The 18,424-nt window shown below is 40.2% G+C and overlaps 1 protein-coding gene across 2 annotated transcripts; it reads left to right on the top strand.

Annotated features, from left to right (window-relative positions):
• Positions 1-1,069: 1,069 nt before the first annotated feature.
• LOC119731753 (phospholipid scramblase 1-like) lies at positions 1,070-14,566 on the top strand. Of its 2 annotated transcripts, none has more exons than XM_038204991.1 (8): positions 1,070-1,437; positions 6,046-6,277; positions 7,406-7,482; positions 8,132-8,262; positions 9,755-9,875; positions 10,255-10,357; positions 12,030-12,088; positions 12,623-14,566. In XM_038204991.1, the coding sequence occupies exons 1-8, from the start codon at positions 1,417-1,419 to the stop codon at positions 12,659-12,661; spliced, it is 783 nt and encodes a 260-aa protein (XP_038060919.1). In that variant the 5' UTR covers positions 1,070-1,416; the 3' UTR covers positions 12,662-14,566. The 2 variants fall into 2 exon arrangements, with proteins under 2 accessions (XP_038060919.1, XP_038060920.1); XM_038204992.1 differs by having other exon boundaries at positions 1,074-1,437; positions 6,049-6,277.
• The last annotated feature ends 3,858 nt before the right edge of the window (positions 14,567-18,424 follow it).

Genomic DNA, 18,424 nt, shown 5'->3' with positions numbered 1-18,424 from the left:
CCCCCTCCCCCCTCCCCCCCCCCCTCCCCAAACAAAATAGCCGGACTGACTCACAAACCTTTTGAAAGGAGGACTGCGAATTACCTCGGGCGTTGGCCGATGAGTGCGCGCACAGGCCCGGCAAAAACGATGTCACCTAGCCCGACTGCGTCTGGCCGTACAGTACTATCGCAAGCTCTGTAGTACGGAGCTTGCGATAGTACTGTACGGCCAGACGCAGTCGGGCTAGATGTCACCGTGCACGGTTCGACCACGTTGGCCGATGAGTGCGCGCACAGGCCCGGCAAAAACGATGTCACTGTGCACGGTACGACCACGTTGACCAGCGAGTGCGCGCACGGGCCCGGCAAAAACGATGTCACTGTGCACGGTACGACCACGTTGACCAGCGAGTGCGCGCACAGGCTCGGCACAAACGATGTCACTGTGCACGGTACGACCACGTTGACCAGCGAGTGCGCGCACGGGCCCGGCAAAAACGATGTCACTGTGCACGGTACGACCACGTTGACCAGCGAGTGCGCGCACAGGCTCGGCACAAACGATATCACCGTGCACGGACAGCCAGCCATATCCCTCCGATCTTCCGTTCGTTTCACTGATTTTCTTTTCGAAAATAGGCAACTACTCGGGTACGACTTGACTCGGGTACGAGTTGACTGGGGTACGACTTGACTCGGGTACGACCTAACTCGGGTACGACTTGACTTGGGTGTCAATTTTGGGGTACGAGTTGACTCGGGTACGAGTTAACTCGGGTACGAGTTGACCCATTTCCTGTGAGAGCAACAGCGCCCTCAGTTTTCTGGAAGAGAATCCCTTTAAAAAAAAAAAGAAACCAAAAAGGGATCATCAGAGGAATAGAAAGAGTTTACATAGCTCCATGCACAGGCTAATCCGTTTCGTTAGTAAAAACGTCACGCACGCGCACCACTGATTACTAGCGCCCATTGGCTACAAACACTCGAGCTGCTTTAACTTCCGGTTCCAATCGTGCAGAAAGTGCTGGAGGTGACGTCACACTAACGAACCGGATAATTGTCAAGATCAAATTTATGTCATGATCCTTTCACAAAATTAATGTGACGTGTTTGGTACGGTTACGATTACATCATGATCACACGCACGTTCTATTTTTAACTTTGACGGTACCCAGACGTATGATCCATTCAGACACGTCCTGTGATCGTCCTTTCATGGAACCAGACTGTGGTTGTAATTGATGTCGCGTCAAACTTTCCACTCAGTCTGAATGGTGAAAGTGACGTGCGCCCGTTGTTGCTGGAGTGAAGGACCGCTGGTTTTTGGAAATCTACAACAAAATTGAGTAGGCCTACTCATAAAATCATAGTCATACACAACACAACCAGGTCTTTTCGTAACTCCAGAAGTAACTGAGGTTGTTTTGTCGAAATCATGGCGGCGCCAGGCAGCGTAGTAAGTAACGAATAATTTCCCCAAACGTTTCACACATTGTCATGATTGTCATGATTATCGATTGTGGATTTTATTTAGGGGCCCTATACTAGTATAGTATTAATTACTAGCCTAGTTTCTAAATTCTAGTTAATACTTACCAGAATTTCGGTAATCGACAAATGACAGTTTAGGATCCCATGCATTAGCCTAGTCCGAGTAACTTGGACCCAACTTATCGATATGTTGGGTCCAAGTTACTCGGACTAGCATTAGCCCCATAAATGTGGCTGAAATACTTTTGCGATTGTGTACAAAGTCTATGGAGAGTCAAGAAATTTTTTCTAAGTATTTCCATGGAGGTTGTACCGGTAGATGCTCCGTGTTACTCATTCAGTATTTCATTTTCAGCAACATTTCGGCTAGACCCTTCAATACTTCATGTTTATGGGAAAGTCAAAGAGTTCCCTTGTGCACAAATCCCAAAGGCAATATGACTGAGACTGTCGAAGGGGGTTCTGTTTAAAACCAACATTATGCACACTAACGCCGTAACGGACAATATATTTTGCTTTTCAGGGCGATACATGCGTGAAATACGAACCAAAAAAAAAAAGCCGGTTTTACAAAAAAGGCACAACATCTTTTTAAAAAGGGCAGTTATTCAGACAAATAGGGTACTTCTTACAAAAAACGCAGTGGCTATTGTTACGGCAGCCGTAACGCATTTCCCATTTTCTATCGTTACGGTAGACTGCAACCTGGCAACTTTTATAAAAAAACATGACAAGAAAATATAAAATTAGAAGGAAAAAAGTGAATTTGAACTTTATGAAATTCGGACTTTATTTCCCTTTTAAAAAAATCCTCCAAAGCCTCAGGTTAGAAAAGGAAAAAAATTCGAGTGCAAAACTGAGATTCGAACCCGCAACCTCGCGGTGCAAAATCCTACCCTCTATCGGCTGAGCTGGCGCACTGCTCGATAAAACGTGTGGAAACAAATAATTATATACCTGCGTGCGTATCAAAAAAATATCGTAGAGGGCGCTAAACAACGAGTGCCGTAACGATAGCCACTTCGTACAAAAAAAGGCACTCTTTACAAAATATTGGGGGGGGGGGGTAAATGCTGGTGAAAAAAGGCATTAGAATGGAAAAGGGCAGTCTTTACAAAATATTGGGGCCCCCCCCCCCCCCCCCCCCCCCCCCCCCCCCCCCCCCCCCCGTGGCGACGCCCATGCGGAAAGAATGTTGCATCCTGATGCCACTTTGTTTTTAATAGGCCTACAGGCCTATCATAAAGGTCTGTCATTGTAAAGTTGTTGAAAAGACATGAATCTGGGAGTGAGAAACATTTCCAACTTTGTTAGGAAATACTTAAGAATTTTTCTTGACTCTCCATACATGCCATACACTTATGTACACAACCGCTGTAGTGGCGTCTTGATACTACATCAGTAGGCCCTACTGTATGTACATTCTTTCCATTTTCCCTGCTAAGGCCAAAAAGAAATAGTTCTGCTTCCGGTTTCCCTACCTACCTTGTTCTGACAGCCCCTTCCCTTTTGTTATTTGTGGGGAAAATGACAACAAAAACCACCCAAAACCATCAATTTCTACCTTTTACCCTTGACTCATATGATCATACACAAAAAAATTGGCTAAATTTTTTTTTTAAATTCCCTACCTGCCTGCCCTATTTTCAAATGCCATGTAGTCGTAAGCAGAAGTATATATATTTTTTTGGCCTAAGTTTGACTTTTTAGGACATGATATCACTTTCTGATGGCTGATGGGTCATTGCGGGGGAAAAATAGTGATGTCCATGTATCCTCGACCCTCCATTATCTGCGCAGGTAACACTTGCAATGCGCACGCGTTGTCATACACAAATTGACGTTGAGCATGTTGAGTGCGTAGAAAAAGGACCATGTAGCTATTTGCAAACATTTTATTTTATTGATTGGAAAGTAACTTCCCAAAACAATTTGACATATTTCTGATAGTTTCACCATGCATTTATTGACAACTTGTGTAACTATACAAATCTAAGTTTGAAATTAAATAAAGTTGAAATTAAAAACAAAACAATTATATTTTGTGTGGCATGTACTATGTTTGTTTTGTATACATGTGTGTATCTATAGGACATATTCACTGTTTTTATAGTACATGAATAACATGGAGCCAGGGTGCATGGAGCCAGGGTGCATGGAGCTTTAGCAGTTAGCTAGCGCCATGGCTACATGTATGCATGCTATGTTGATGTTTTGTCCACTTATCTTCCTCCATGGAAGTACATGTATTGCATGCATGGGTGGCTTGCCTTTCTAGTGTGCCTTTATGTAAACATCTGGCCAGCAAGAGTTATGTAATAGCATAGTGACAATAGATTAACATGTCATCATTGCACCAGTGCCATAGAGTTGTAAATATGCATACATCGTTGCAGGGATTCATGTACATTTTGATCATGTGTACCGTACATGTACACAAAAAATACCAGTAACAACATGTCTAAGCTAAAAATAGTTATAGAAAGATTCATGCTTTTCCTCAGATTCTTTGCAGATTTGGATAGACTCATTAATTGTTACATACTTATACATGACTGAAAGGGAAAATACAACATTTGCAAACATCAAAAAATAAAACTACCAAATCATTTTGAAATACCTTGCTGGACTGTTAGTGAATGACAGTGTAAAGCATCCTGTAAAATCACGGCACCTGGTATACTGTCATTTTCAAGAAAAGTGGTATTTTTGTATCAATTTCCAACGCTGGTTGGCCGACCAGCGTTGGAAAAAACTGGCTTATTTTCAAATACTGGCCCCAATTGACCATCGCACTTGTTTGCAATCGATTACACACCTATGAACGGGTACAAGCCAGCTAGACTGTTCCCTGACCTTACAATTCCCCAATGTATGTAAACTGCTCTGTTTCTTCTTATATGGAGTCAGGGAACCAGACTACAGGAAAATGATTGTTTTTCTTGGTTTTTATAGCATTTTCGAACCCAAAACCTCAAAAAAGTCAGTGTAACTATATTTGCTATATATTTCCACCTCCGCAATTCCATCCATTTCTGAAAATTACAGCAAAAGCAAATGATGTATATTCCCTTTAACAACATGTAAAACCATTCATCACCATGTGTGATCATGGGTACATGCATCTTGTAAAACAAACACACAATTGAGATTGCCTGAAAAAGTCCCTTCTAGTCATTTTTTCTGGTGCCATACAATTGATGATGTATACCTAGCCTTGTAGTGTGATTTTCATGTACAAACATAATTCTCTGACTGTCATTTATGAAATTAGGCTGAGAAATGAGCAAGGCAGTGCTATCATTTATTTGAAAAGTCAATAAGTAGAAATAGGCCTACTCGAGTTTTAAAAAAAAGAAACCTAAATGGCAGGACCAATTTTCGAATGAAGTTTTGCCTGCTCCACTTTTAAAATCTATTCTTTATGATATGAAAGCCCAATCAATAAGTTTTCTTTTTGTACAAGAATCATTCAAACATGTTCTTTTCAAGTTAGGGACTTTTTAACACAGACGCTGTTTTAAAGATCTGTCCACGGATCACGAAAAAAGTAAGTGTTGTTTCAGCAAAACTAAATCGATTTACACACATCCCTTGTCGTTTTTACTCCAAATTCCCTAACTTGAAAGGTACATTGAGTGATTTGAATGATTCTTGTAGTTGTACTAAAAGAAAGCTTAGGCCTATTTATTGGGTTTTCATGTCCTAGATTTTGAAAGTGCTACAGGCAAAACTTCATTCAGGAATTGGTCCTGCCATTTTTATTTTATTTTTTAATTTTTACTCACCCTGTACGGTAATACTGTGAGTAGGTCTCGCAGTAATTTTGAAAAGCCACAAGGGCAAGTCCAAGAAAACATACATAACGGTCTCTTTTTGTCGCATACGTAACACCATATTTTCTTAAATTACATTATCATTGCTAAGACTGATAATGGTATACAAATTCTTGTGGGTATTCTCCTTGCAGATGGCCAACAGTCTAAAGACTGAAAAGCACTGAAATCCAGACAGTTAAACTTTTGTAATGTATGGCACGTAACAGGAGCGAAGTGTTAGACTTGCCCACAAATGTATGGAAAAAAAGCTGCTCGAGAAGGGTGTCAATTTTAATTTCATTTTAAATGCAAGTTTGCATTCCGCAAGCAAATCTTTGTCTTCATTTGAACTTCATTTTGTAAATTGCACGGATGTATGGTACATGTTGGTGGTAAGGCCAAAAAAAAAATAGTTCTGCTTCCGGTTTCCCTACCTATCCTATTCTGACAGCCCCTACCCTAATTATTTTTGGGGAAAAATGAGGATCAAAAATAACACCCAAAACCATCAATTACTACCTTTTTCCCTTGACTACACGCAGACGCCTCCATATGATTGTACACAAAAAAATCCCCCACCCCCCCCCCCAAAAAAAAAAACAAATTGCCTACCTTATTTTTGAATGCCATTTAATCGGAAGCAGAACTATTATTTTTGGCCTTGCCACCTTCATACAGTACTTGGGGTTACATACATGTACATTCCCTCTGTGGTGATCAATGAAAACCTGTGCAGTGTTTGTCTGGTTTTGAAGCAGGTTGAAGTGAAGCAACCCATGGGTACCGGTCCGGCCGGTCAGCAGTGGATGGCCATGCCTCAGATCAATGTCCCAGGCATTCCTCCAGGCTTGGAGTACCTCACCCAGATAGACCAGCTACTCATGCATCAACAGATTGAACTCTTTGAAGCATTGACCAACATTGAGTGCAAGAACCGCTACGCCATCAAAAACTCCCTGGGACAACAGGTGTTTTTTGCCTTTGAAGGTAAGAGTTAACATGACAATCACTGCCAATATGTTGAGGCAGAGGCAGTGACATCCTGGAGCAGTGCAGAGGATTTCAAGTATAATTTAGGCCTAAAATTGTACACGGCTGAGCACAACACAAGGTCCGGCCCAAGACCTTGACACAGTGCATCCTCCAAAACACATTTTTGCCATATAAATGTAGCCTCAATCCTGCGAAATCCTCCATTTTGCAAACATGGCGAAGAGAATATGGAGGATTTGGGATGGTTGGGGTTAAAGAAACCCAACCTACAAAAAATTCAAATCTGCCTACATGTGCCTACATGTACAGTGCCTACATGTACAGTGCCTACATGTACAGTGAGCATATACGGTAACTTTATGATGTAAACTGCAACTTTCGTGAGCATCACAAACATGAAAAAAAATAGGTTTTGTTTTCCCATGTAGCCTGGTTTTCATTTTTAAAATTCCCCACAAATGACGTTGAAAACCTTTTGTTTTCATTGCCTGAGAAGTTACTAAGTAATTGTAAAGTTGGATAATACAAGTACCCGATTCCATAATCTGGAACCAGTTCCTGACATCAGCGGTCGGGCGGTCGGGTACTCGGGTACACAGTTCCGATGCACAGCCTTAGTCAGGAATTAGCTTTGCCTTTGCATAGTCTTTATTGACTAGGCTCAGAATGTTTTTTTGTAATTGTAAGATGAAAGCCTAGTCAGGATTTTGACCAATCACTGTGCATCTTTAACCCTAACGCACCTGAATCCATCAAAATCCACCCCCCTGTTTCGGGGAATTTCGGCAGATTCAGGATACCTCCATGCTGCACAAACTGGGGGATTTTGATGGATTCAGGATTGTTAGCCTAGCGGAACTGCAGGATTTTGATATATCCAGGATACCTCTATATTGAGCTGTTGGGGGACTTTGGCGGATTCAGGATCTCAACAGATTTATTCCCGCCTAACTGGTGTATTCTGATGGACTCACTGGCCACCAACATTTTTTTGCATGGCAAAATTGATGGATTCAGGATACTTTCTAGTAAAAGAGCCCAAGGGTTAGGGTTAATGTATCATCAACAATTTCCTCACAATTGTACATTTTGATAAGATTTGTTATTTTGAATTTGTACCAGAGTCTGACTTCTGCCATCGCATATGCTGCGGAGCACAGCGTGGATTCCTCATGCATATTGTGGACAACCAGTCTCGGGTAAGTCACACATGCTGTCCTTGGGATTTCCACCATTCATGAATGCAAGGTTCTGAATGTTCCAAGTCTTTTGGGGGCAACTCCGAATCTGTACAATTCTAACACATAAACATGACCTCAACCCTTTCCTTACCATGGGCGACTTGTGTTGACAAGGGAGAACCCCCCCCCCCCCCCAGAAACCACACACAGAACACCCTCAACACATATTTATTCACTACTTAGAAAGGCAGCATGTTGATATGTTTGGCCGCCCATACATCAACCATATACCAGCTGAAAGAGTGTGTTCAGATCATTCTAATGGTGTAGTTAATTCATGGTGATACCATTACAAAAAAAAAAATTAAAAGTGCTTCAGAGGTATCCACACACAATTTGAGGTATGGAGTGCCATGTGTTCAACTTGTGGTCCATTTTCCACACTCTAGTGACTTACGCATGACAGGGAGAGCCATGTCAATAAACAATGTGGTAAGGAAAGGATTAACTAAAAATATTTCATATGATTAACATATCTGCTGGTGTCGGTAGGTTTTAACAAGTACTTGAATATTGAAATGGTTAAGCTAGTGATGATTTTCAACTCGATCAAAAGCGAAACAACTGGCTTTTGATAAGAATGATTTTGTTTTGTTTTCTGAAACAGGAAGTGATCCGTTTGGAGCGTCCATTCAAGTGTTTTGCCGGCTGTTGCTGGTGCGCTGATACTGAGTGTTGCTCCATGGAGATTCAGATTCAGTCTCCACCAGGACAGGTTGTGGGATACTGCAGGCAGATGTGAGTCATGTCATTTCAGATATATGTAGAAAGACTCTAGGACCACTCAGGATCATACACATGGAATATACCTATTTACTATACCTCATACATATTCATGATCGAGAGCCGAATTCTCACTGGTCCATTCACCATCACGTGCCAGCTGTTATTTTTGCTATTTACTAGGTGCGCACGCGAGTATTCATGCACAGGGTAAATACGCATACATAGTAGACTATCGCATGGGTTAGTCCACTACGCATGCACTTTACAAATCAATCTTGGAACTATCGCACGTGTGTAGTAGGCACGCGGGAACAGCGCCCTAGCTAAACATAAAAAGATGACGGCACAAGTAAATGTTAATTGGAGCTCATTGATGCCGAACTGGAGAGAATATTGTGGACAATAAAATGCCTCGTCTTCTAATAAAAAAGTTTTCCACAATGCGGTAGATCTTAGGAGTTACTGTAATGCAAAAGAACTGCACTTTTCTGAGGTTGAACAATAGTCTTCTCGTGAGCTGGACAAGTTTCTCCGAAGATTTTATGCCGTGGTGGGAGCTGCAAGAGGAACATTCGGTAACTGAATATGTATAGGGTTTAGTAAAACAAACAGTTCCTTTTGATGGAGTTTTGTGCATGGAAGTTATTATTTTTTGCTTGAGATTTTTGTTAGCATTGTCTTTTGGACAGAAAAAGGAAGCCTTCATTTTTATAGAGTAGATTATGATCAGTCAACCCCCAAAATTGTAAGTGAATAGTAGACGCAATGATTAATCATCAAATAATGGAGTAATCTTGGAGGGCTAGACTGGTTCCTGGCTCCTCCATTGTCCTTCGGGCTTCGAATGTAGGGACAGGTAGCGGGCAATGAATCCTGAATAGGAGGTTCTCCTTCTAATGTATGCAAATTATATGCAGCAATAGACAGGTGTCCAGTCCCTCCATTGTCCTTAAGACCCATATTGTGGGAGAAGGAACCAGTCCACGGGCTTGTAAATTAGTCTAGGTCTGATTCCCGGCCCCTCAGTACAAAATCACAACGATAATGGAAGCGCAGAACCACCCTCTTGTGAAATGGCGGTTTGTGTGGTGATGACTTTTGATTTTCGCTGCATTAGAAAATGTCTCTGGCAACTATCAATAAAGTGAGGGGCACTGCTTTTCAGTATTTGAAACCTATATGCAGTTAACATTCTTGAAAGCTGCCTTTGTGGAGACACTAATAGCAATTTTGCCTGCTGGTTATGATAAAAGTAAGTTTTCTGATAGCGATGTGTTCAGCTGTCATCCATATGCAACACTGTAAACATCATTTTCTAAAATAAAAACCATACTGCTCCTGCGCAGGTGATCCAGTCAATGTCTTAAAATGCGAACTAGCTACCGGTCCCCATATTTATTTAGGGGGGGGGGGACCAGTCTACCTTCAAGGACTTAATCCCAGTCCCAAGTCTTGAAGGTTATTCCCTCTTTCAACTCTCATTCATTGGAATCGTTTTTGGCAGTGGAAGCAAGTGGAAGCCGATGTATGAAGTGCTGGATGCCAACAAGTCTGTGGTGTTGAAGATCAATGGACCTTGCTGTGCCTGCCAGACCATCTGCTGCACCGGCGATGTGGACTTTAAGGTCAGTAGTGATTAGGCAACCACTAAACAAGTTCTTTCGCAATCAGCATGCACCAACAACCACACGGGGACCAATGGCCCGTCCCACACTGAAGTGGGGGGGGGGGGGGATATATCCAATTCCCCCCCCCCCCTTTCCCCTGGGATTTACACCCTTGAGTGCTTGTATACAGGTTGCATTATGTGGGTTGAAAGTTCAAAATAAAAGGTTCTTGAACTAAAGACGACCATGCCCAAGTTCAACCAAATTTTGGATAGTAGGACATCACAGGTCCTCATAATTAGTCCGCCATAATTCATCCATTCCCATGTCAAGGTGCTGGTTGCATTAATTGATATCTTGAGATTCAGTCGGGAGTTTTGATCTATTAATGTTGCAGGTGTGTGGGACAGATGGAGTGACCGAGGTTGGTAAGATCTCCAAGCAGTGGGGCGGCTTCTTCCGTGAAATCATCACCCAGGCTGATAACTTCAGCTGTTCTTGTGAGTAGAAATCAAACCCTGTTATCAAACACTACGAGGGCAACTTGGAAGTAGAAGATTTGCAACAGATATATGACAATGTTATTGTCTCGTAAGACCTTGTGTGTGTGTGAAACTTAAAGCATGCTTTACGGTAAATTCCTCAGAATTTGGAACAAGCGATTTTTGTTTGCTGTCTGTGGGTTCAATATGCTTAATTAACCATCAGGCAGCTCATATTTACATGTGTAAAGGGCATACAGGTAGGGTTTCATCTAGGACTTCCAAAAGTGCCTGTCATACCGTGGTGCACTTTCAAAAGTACCCATCCTCGTGGCAAGCAGGACTGTCGGCGCTTCATTCTCGTGTGATTCGATGATGGATGTACGAACATGTCTTGGGCGCATTTTGTGTAATATTATTTGCGCGATCGACTGATAGAGCTGCGCAAAAGATAGATAGATTGCTCACCAACACATCCACTTTTTGTTGCGATTGATCTATCACGCAACAAAAAAGACATATTTTGCTGCGCGATCGGGCTATCGCGCAAGCAAATCAACAGAGGGCACCCATTATACACTGGTGTCCGTGGTGCCGAGCACAAATGCGTTAAATGGTTACAGGCACCAGCCCAGGCAAATTGGAGACATCGTGAACGTGTGCATGCAGTGCAAATGTCCGTCATGTGCGTGTGTTTATGCTGTTGCATGGAGCTATAAGTGCTGCACAGAGCACGTGGCTGACTGGCAGCTGATTGTTCGCGTCGATTAAGAGGTATTTTGGGTATTTTTCGTGTTTTTTTTCTGAACAAAAATACAACTTACTCGCTTCGTTTTTATATAATTTTTTCCAAACAAAACCCACCCGTCATTTTTAATGTCCATTTGCCAAAATTCTACCCGTCATGTTTTATTGTCCATTTCGCAAAGTGCAAAATCACAAACTCACAAACTGCCAGTCCAAAAGAAGGGGTGGACGGGTCGCTAGATGAGACACTGTATACAGGAACATTCATAATTACCCAGAATCTGACCTACCAATAAAATATGAAACACCTTGCTCAAAGTGAAAACAGGGATGCTACCAAATACTCGGTGAAAATATTCCGCCTGAAATGGTGTCGTTCAGTAGAAAACAATCATCGAAGGTGGGTTTACAAATTGACCTACATGTATCGCCGTTTGTGAGTTGGCCACGCCACTTGGACAACCCTATGGACTTTTGTACATTTAGTTTTGTTTGTATCAGATTTTGCGCATCCTGCGTTCATTTGTATATATAATGTAATTAGACAATGTTTCACAAGCTGTGTTGACGCGATTCTACTACAATGGGTTAATTGTGTCCTCTAGCAAACTTTTTTTTACATGTTTTACCAACGGAATCCTGTTATTTATAGTATCTACTGAGCTAAAACTTCAACATGCTAGTTGTTATGCACAATACTTAAAGCTCCAGCTACTTTTTGCTCCAAAGGGAAAACTGCAAAGAAAGCAAATGATCCTTCATACATTTAAATGGTTTTGGCACATGTTCATCTACCTCCTTTGACAAGTGTATGTGGATCAACATTTTCCCCCTTGTCATTCCCCAGCCCCCAACCGCACCCCCCCCCCCCTCCGCCCACCCACCCCACCCCAATTCAAATGATAATGTTGCTTCTTCATTTGTGACATTTCTTATTTTCTAGTTCCGATGGATTTGGATGTGCGCATGAAGGCCAACATGATTGGGGCCACTTTCCTCATTGTAAGTCTTTGTATTCTTTTGTTGTTACTTTTTAGCCCATTTACAATCAAACATGTATTTGAGAAGAATGGTGTTTTTCAATCCAGAGGAATCTCATGATGCAAACATGTCAGATATCAAAATGTACTCATCCGGTTTGTTGTCTGATAGTTGGAATTTTGGTTCAATACAATTTCTGTGTTAAGTAGATTTCTGTCTCCATTATATGTCATCTCATTAAATATGCAGGATAAATTTGAGACAAGTTTATCGACAATAGGCACCATTGTCATGGGCATTTTGGGTGTCAAATTTTTGTGACGCGCATAAGCTGCGCGGTATTTCGAGGCCATTTCGAGAACCACACACGCTTGTTTAGAACACTTTGCACACGAACATGCACATGATTGCGTTGAACACACAATTGAGATTTTCCTACGAAGATGGCGTCCTATGAGAGAGATCTATAGTGTTCGAGTATTGATTCTGCACTCACTTCACAGAAAAAAAGTTGTGGAATTGTTCATTGTTTTATACCATATTTTGTCTTTTCAGGACTACATGTTTTTTGAGCAGAAGGACAACAATTCTTAATGGGCAAGTGAGCTCTGTACTCTTCATCAGGGAGACATTCATGTGGTATGTTGCAAGAGTCAGCACAGCAGGAATCCATCTTAGTGTAGTCCTCTTGTTTGATGGACCATTTTGTTTCTTTCTCTTTGCCGACGTGTTACTGTTTTTGTTTCTTTCAATTTCCATGTACTAAACCTCTGTGTGATCTGAATAGATCTAATGCATTGTGGCTTGCTCGGGGTGTTCTTTGGTATTTAGATTGTGTAACAATGAACGCAAACAAGGCTCATCCAAGCAGTACAAAACCATTGCCCTATACTCCGCCTTAATGCATAAGGTCTGTTGATGATGAGAAAGTATAGATTGTACATGTATCTGTATTTTGCTACATCTATTGGCATTCACTTAGGGTTTAAAATGTAGTTTTAAAGAGAAAATATTTGAAATTTGGGAATGTCCATTTGTTTTGTTTTTTATAACAGTCACAAAAATGTTTTTATTTTTATATTCAAACCAAATCTAAATACATGTACATGTTGTTCAGAAGTATTAGTTTTCAAAGTACCATTGTGCAAGTAGCTTGCAATGGTCAGGATTACCTTCATGCATTGTTTAGGCATTATGTGGCACAGCAACATAGAGCTGTATCTTCAGGCAAACTTGAATCCTCGGTCCTGATTTGGCGATCCATGGCAACGACAGTGTATTATACCTAATAGCACGGTCCGTATTGCGCTATGCCGAGATGCGCGCGCTGTTCTTTCTGCACGTACATGTACTTGTAATAGAATAACCACTATAAAAATAGTGTACCCGTGCGTGTTCCATCTTTACTGTGCGTCAAGTTTGCTTGAAGATGAATTTGTTATCCCACTCGCGCTCGTGGAACACGGAAAATGTACTGCATCTTGCGTCCCACATAGGAACACAGATACACTACATTATTCTGTGTTCCACTCGCGCTTGCAGGATAACTAATATTATCTTTAAGTAAACTTGAATCCTCAATCCTGATTGGTCGATCCATGGCAACAAGCCGTGCTACATATAACCATGTAGCACGGCAATGGTCCATACCGCACTCCACGCATTGCGCTATTCTAAGAAGCGTGCGCCATTCTGTACAAACACGCAAGTGTAATAGGATAACCGCTGAAAATTTTTTAGTGCATCAAGTTTGCTTGAAGATAAATTTGTTATCACGCTCGCGCTCGTGGAACACGGAAAATGTAGTGCGTCTGTGTGGGACACAGACGCACTACATTATTCTGTGTTCCACCCGCGCTCGTGGGATAACATATAATATTACATTACTTGAGGGCTCAGTTGCAGTGGGGATTGAAATAGCCATGTTTGTGTACAAACCAATAGAAAGGAAGTTCAAAATTGTGTTGTATTTTTTGGTATAGTTTGCCAATCTGAGTGAGTTTCATTCAGTGCGTTATCACAGCTGATATACCAAAAAGCAAAACAAATTTTACAAATCAATCCACATGTGTCTACTCTGCAGATGTTCAACATGCTTCAGATTTTTTTTCCCCGTCATAACTCCTAGAAAACGCACCAATGCAAGCGCAATTGTTGCACATTGTTGGTTTTGCACTTAGTATCTTCTCCAAGCACGCACCTGAATTCAAATATATTTAAAGTGAGTGAGTGAGTGAGTTTTGATGTAACTCTGTATGTTTTGCTGTACCTGAATGAGTTGGTTGAACTGTGTTGTGTAGGGAAACTGTCATTCATGCCATAATTATAATGAGGACAGATTCTCAGCAATGTGGTGCATATATTGATGCACCTCCAGTGGTATAATGTGTGCTTGTACATGTACTTGCATGAATGGATTATGTGATAAATAGTGAATTGTTGAGAAAGTATTTATGAACAGAAACACTGCACGAATACCAAAGACACATAGAAATTCATTCAGGTTTTTGAAGAGTTCTTTTTGTATTTTATAGCTGTTTCAATATCTACAACATAGGTCTACAGGGTAGTTACATGTAAACTTATAAGCATCTAACCTTTTTTTCTATTCACAATTGATAGGTATATGTACATGTATATTTTTTGTCTTTTATTTTTTCTAAAATCTTGCAAAATATCGGTTGACCTTGTAAAACGTGAGGGTTTTGGGGGGTTTTGGGGGTTGTTTTTGTTTTGTTTTTTGTTTACACATGCTATCATATTTTGTATACATATGCTATCACACTGCACACAAAAGCATTATAGCATTTTTACTCTACTTATAGAAATGTATGCCCCCAGTTTGCTTAGACTGTGAAACGTCTACATGGTGGTGTGAAAAAAGGGGGGAAAAGTATTTAACTTTTTTTCTATTCACAATTGATAGGTACATGTATGTATGTATATTTTTTGTCTTTTATTTTTCCTAAAACTTTGCAAAATATCGCTTTAAGGACCTTGTAAAACATGAGGCTTTTTGTGTTTTGTGGGTTTTTTTTATTAACATATTTTCTAGCTTTTTTTAAAAATTTTTTTTTAGGAAACTCTTGTTAGCGTTTCAACTTTCATAGTGCAAGAAGTTATTAACTTTTGAATATATGTATTTAAAAGTTCACATGAAATGAAAGTTCATATGAAATGGCTGTTCCTAAAATGTGGGCTTCATCAATAATGTCATGCCCTGGAAAAAAATATAACCCTAACAGTCCTGAATCCTCCAATTTCAATATGATTTTGCACACCCCCTAGGGAGTTAGGGTTAATCACACTGCACACAAAAGCATTATAGCATTATTACTCTACTTATAGAAATGTATGCCCCCAGTTTGCTCAGACTGTGAAACGTCTACATGGTGGTGCAAAAAGAAGGAAACCCACTTCTGACATGAATTTTAACCTACTTACTTAACTTATTTAAACTGTTTTTTTTTTGTAATGTAGTGAAGTATAGCTCTTTAACCATACGTGGTGACAAAAATCTATAAGAAAAAAAACCCGCAAGAATAGTGTTATTATGCTAATTTGAATACAAGTCACCAAAATCACTGTTGTCCACATGTAAGTCTAGTGTAGCGTTTTTGTCTTCAAATCAAGCTCCGGAGCTCAGTCAAGCGGATGGAATAAAGCCGTCCGTGTACAAACAGGTTTCGCACATGAAATTTGTAAACTACCATATCTCATAGACAAAATATGAAAATGCAATCATTGTTTCGTTACTTATGTTTAAAGATCAATATTTTAATACCATTAAACTGAATTTTTGAAATATGCTCAACAAGTAGGTGAACATTTGTATTAAAAGTAGGTTTTCTTCTTTTGCACCACCCTGCAGTTGTGGTGTTTTTTTTCTATTCAGTGTAATTCACTTGTAATTGAACACTGACGGACCTGTAACATCGACATCAGAATATCAAGTCTTTCGTAGAACACTGCAAAAACTGTAGTGTTAATTTAACACCAATCGGTATCTATATAGGACAACACCGGTAAAATTTAACACCAGATGGTCCTATATAGATACCAATGGTGTAAATTTAACACTGCGGTTTTTGCAGTGAACCACTTATCAGTATCAGTATTCTTCCTCAGGAGACTAAAGAGGCTATCCTAGAGTTACTACTTCAATAGTCAAAGCTTATTATCAGGCTGAACTCATAGCATGAAATATTGGATATACAATGTAGTTGTAGTTTCGTCGACCTAATACTTTTTTATCTACCATTCATTATTTAAATTGAAGCACTACGTTTTTATTCACTGTATTATTATTACCAAATATGGGCAAAAATTGTTCCTGGTCCTGAGAACACCAAAAAAATACCACAGTCCTAACATAGGTTTGACAATTTGTAAACTCTATAAAGGTTGAATTATCTCAATGGGAAACGGTGAATCACTTGCCCCTCTGGGCCCCACCTATTTCTCTCAACCAGAAACGTGATCTGAAGGATTTTTATAACATTCTGTATTAAAAGAGGATGGATCGACTGCTACTGAAGCACACTGGTTAGGTATGAATCTGATTGGAATTTAGATCACTAAAGAATAAATGTTAGGCAGAGCCCTGGCGTTATTGCCATAACATTCCAGTTCAGTAAAATTGGTTGATAAACGTCATGTCACAACACACGGTATAAGGTTTGAAGTGGGGTTAGACTCTCGCTAGTCTTGACTTGTTCGTATAATCAATTAATTATTCACTAGGTGTGTTTACTTTTAATATCATATACCTTGTATTTAAAGAGTGATTGAGTTTTTTTATATTCCAGTTTGTATAAGTAGAGATGATTGTATTCGCCCAATTTATTATACTACTAATAAGTAGTGACTTTATCAGAAGGTATTTAAAGGAATGTTTGTACATGTATATAATTGCTTATCTGTATATCGGGAATAATGGACCTCATACTTAAATCTGAGGGTTTTTTTAATCTTCCCTTAATTTTAACTGATACATTTCAGTACTTCATAGGCTAGTAGTACCGGTAGTATGGAACACGTTGTGATTACTTGAAAAGGCACGATTCTTGTGCAATTAGAATTCAAAAACGTTTTAAAAAAATCAGTTACGTAAAAGAGGCTTCGTTTTTGTCAGGGGACTGTTCCGTTGAATTCATATTGAAGGATAACATGGCGTAGTTAATATTAATACCGTGTGTGAAAAAGGGTACTGCAAACCAATGTTGATAGACGTATACTTTTTAATCACAGACTATAAATGTATTGTCTTCACGAATAATCTGTAACCTGTTTGGTCTTGTTTTCTACATATAGTTAGTGTAGGCTTTCTACAGTTTGGCATCAGCTATCTATTTGCTGTAGGCCTACAATTTTTTTTAAATTTTTATCACATTATTCTAGTTGTGTTAGACTACAAAATGTATTTTCAAGTATTCTTCCAGTGATTATAATTATTGCGCTCACTTTACTCACACGTATTGAAGCATTCTCATTAGTATATTGTTGCGTTGGAGTGGAAAATAAAGATTTTTCTTCTGAGAATGAATGACAGTTCTTAGCGTTTGGAAATGTACTTAGAATTACAAGAACAAAAGTACCCCAAAAGACAGAAAATTGTACAACTATTGTAAAACTTATAAAGCCACTTTTCGCGCCAATGGCAGCCACATTGGATTGCCAACATTCATTGTAACATGACTATGACTTTTAGTCTGAAGTGAGTAATAAGTAGTTTTGGTCAGAGAAAATGGTTAAATAAACGGGCAGTGCCCATGCCCGTTTATTTATTTATTTATTTTATTATTAAGCCATTACTACATGACAGTGTAGCCAGGCGCGGTTCTAGAACCAATATTTTGGGGGGGGCTAGCAGGGTGGATCCATAATTTTTTTCAGGAAGGCGTGCTTGGGGGGGGGGGGGGCTCATGCCATATTTTCAATGGGGAGCGCCAAGAAAATCCTAAAATCATTCACACTATATTAACTACAAATGCTACCTTGTCACGACTATTTCTTTAGGGGGAGACCGTTCGCATGTACATCACAATCCTTCTTTTTGCTTATGCAATTTCTTTTTACGGAATTTATTTTGGGGGGCCTAGACAAAATTTGGGGGGGGGGGGGGCTAAAGCCTAGTTCCCCCCCCCCCCCCCCCCGTAGAACCGCGCCTGAGTGTAGCTTGTTTTGTTTGTATTGGTTTCTATGGAAACCATTGCAACTGATAACTGAAAATTGTGATAATTGGCCAAAGAAGGTGTCTACCACATCAGGTCAATAACCCTGCACAATAGTACAATTGGAACGGTGAAGCCAACGTGCGTGGCAGGGTTGGGAGTATACAGCGGAGGACATCAGGGT

The sequence above is a fragment of the Patiria miniata genome, unplaced genomic scaffold (assembly GCF_015706575.1).
Source record: "Patiria miniata isolate m_02_andy unplaced genomic scaffold, ASM1570657v1 HiC_scaffold_24, whole genome shotgun sequence".
Classification (NCBI taxonomy): domain Eukaryota; kingdom Metazoa; phylum Echinodermata; class Asteroidea; order Valvatida; family Asterinidae; genus Patiria; species Patiria miniata.
Note: the sequence above shows the minus strand (reverse complement) of the source record. Positions and strands in the feature narration are given on the sequence as shown.

What these genes read in the sequence shown, in the direction of transcription:
- LOC119731753 (XM_038204991.1), top strand. Translation starts at nt 1,417, where the DNA reads ATGGCGGCGCCAGGCAGCGTA. An exon ending in TGGCGGCGCCAGGCAGCGTA is followed by an intron (nt 1,438 to 6,045) that starts GTAAGTAACGAA and finishes CTGGTTTTGAAG; the next exon opens with CAGGTTGAAGTGAAGCAACC. An exon ending in GTGGGATACTGCAGGCAGAT is followed by an intron (nt 8,263 to 9,754) that starts GTGAGTCATGTC and finishes CGTTTTTGGCAG; the next exon opens with TGGAAGCAAGTGGAAGCCGA.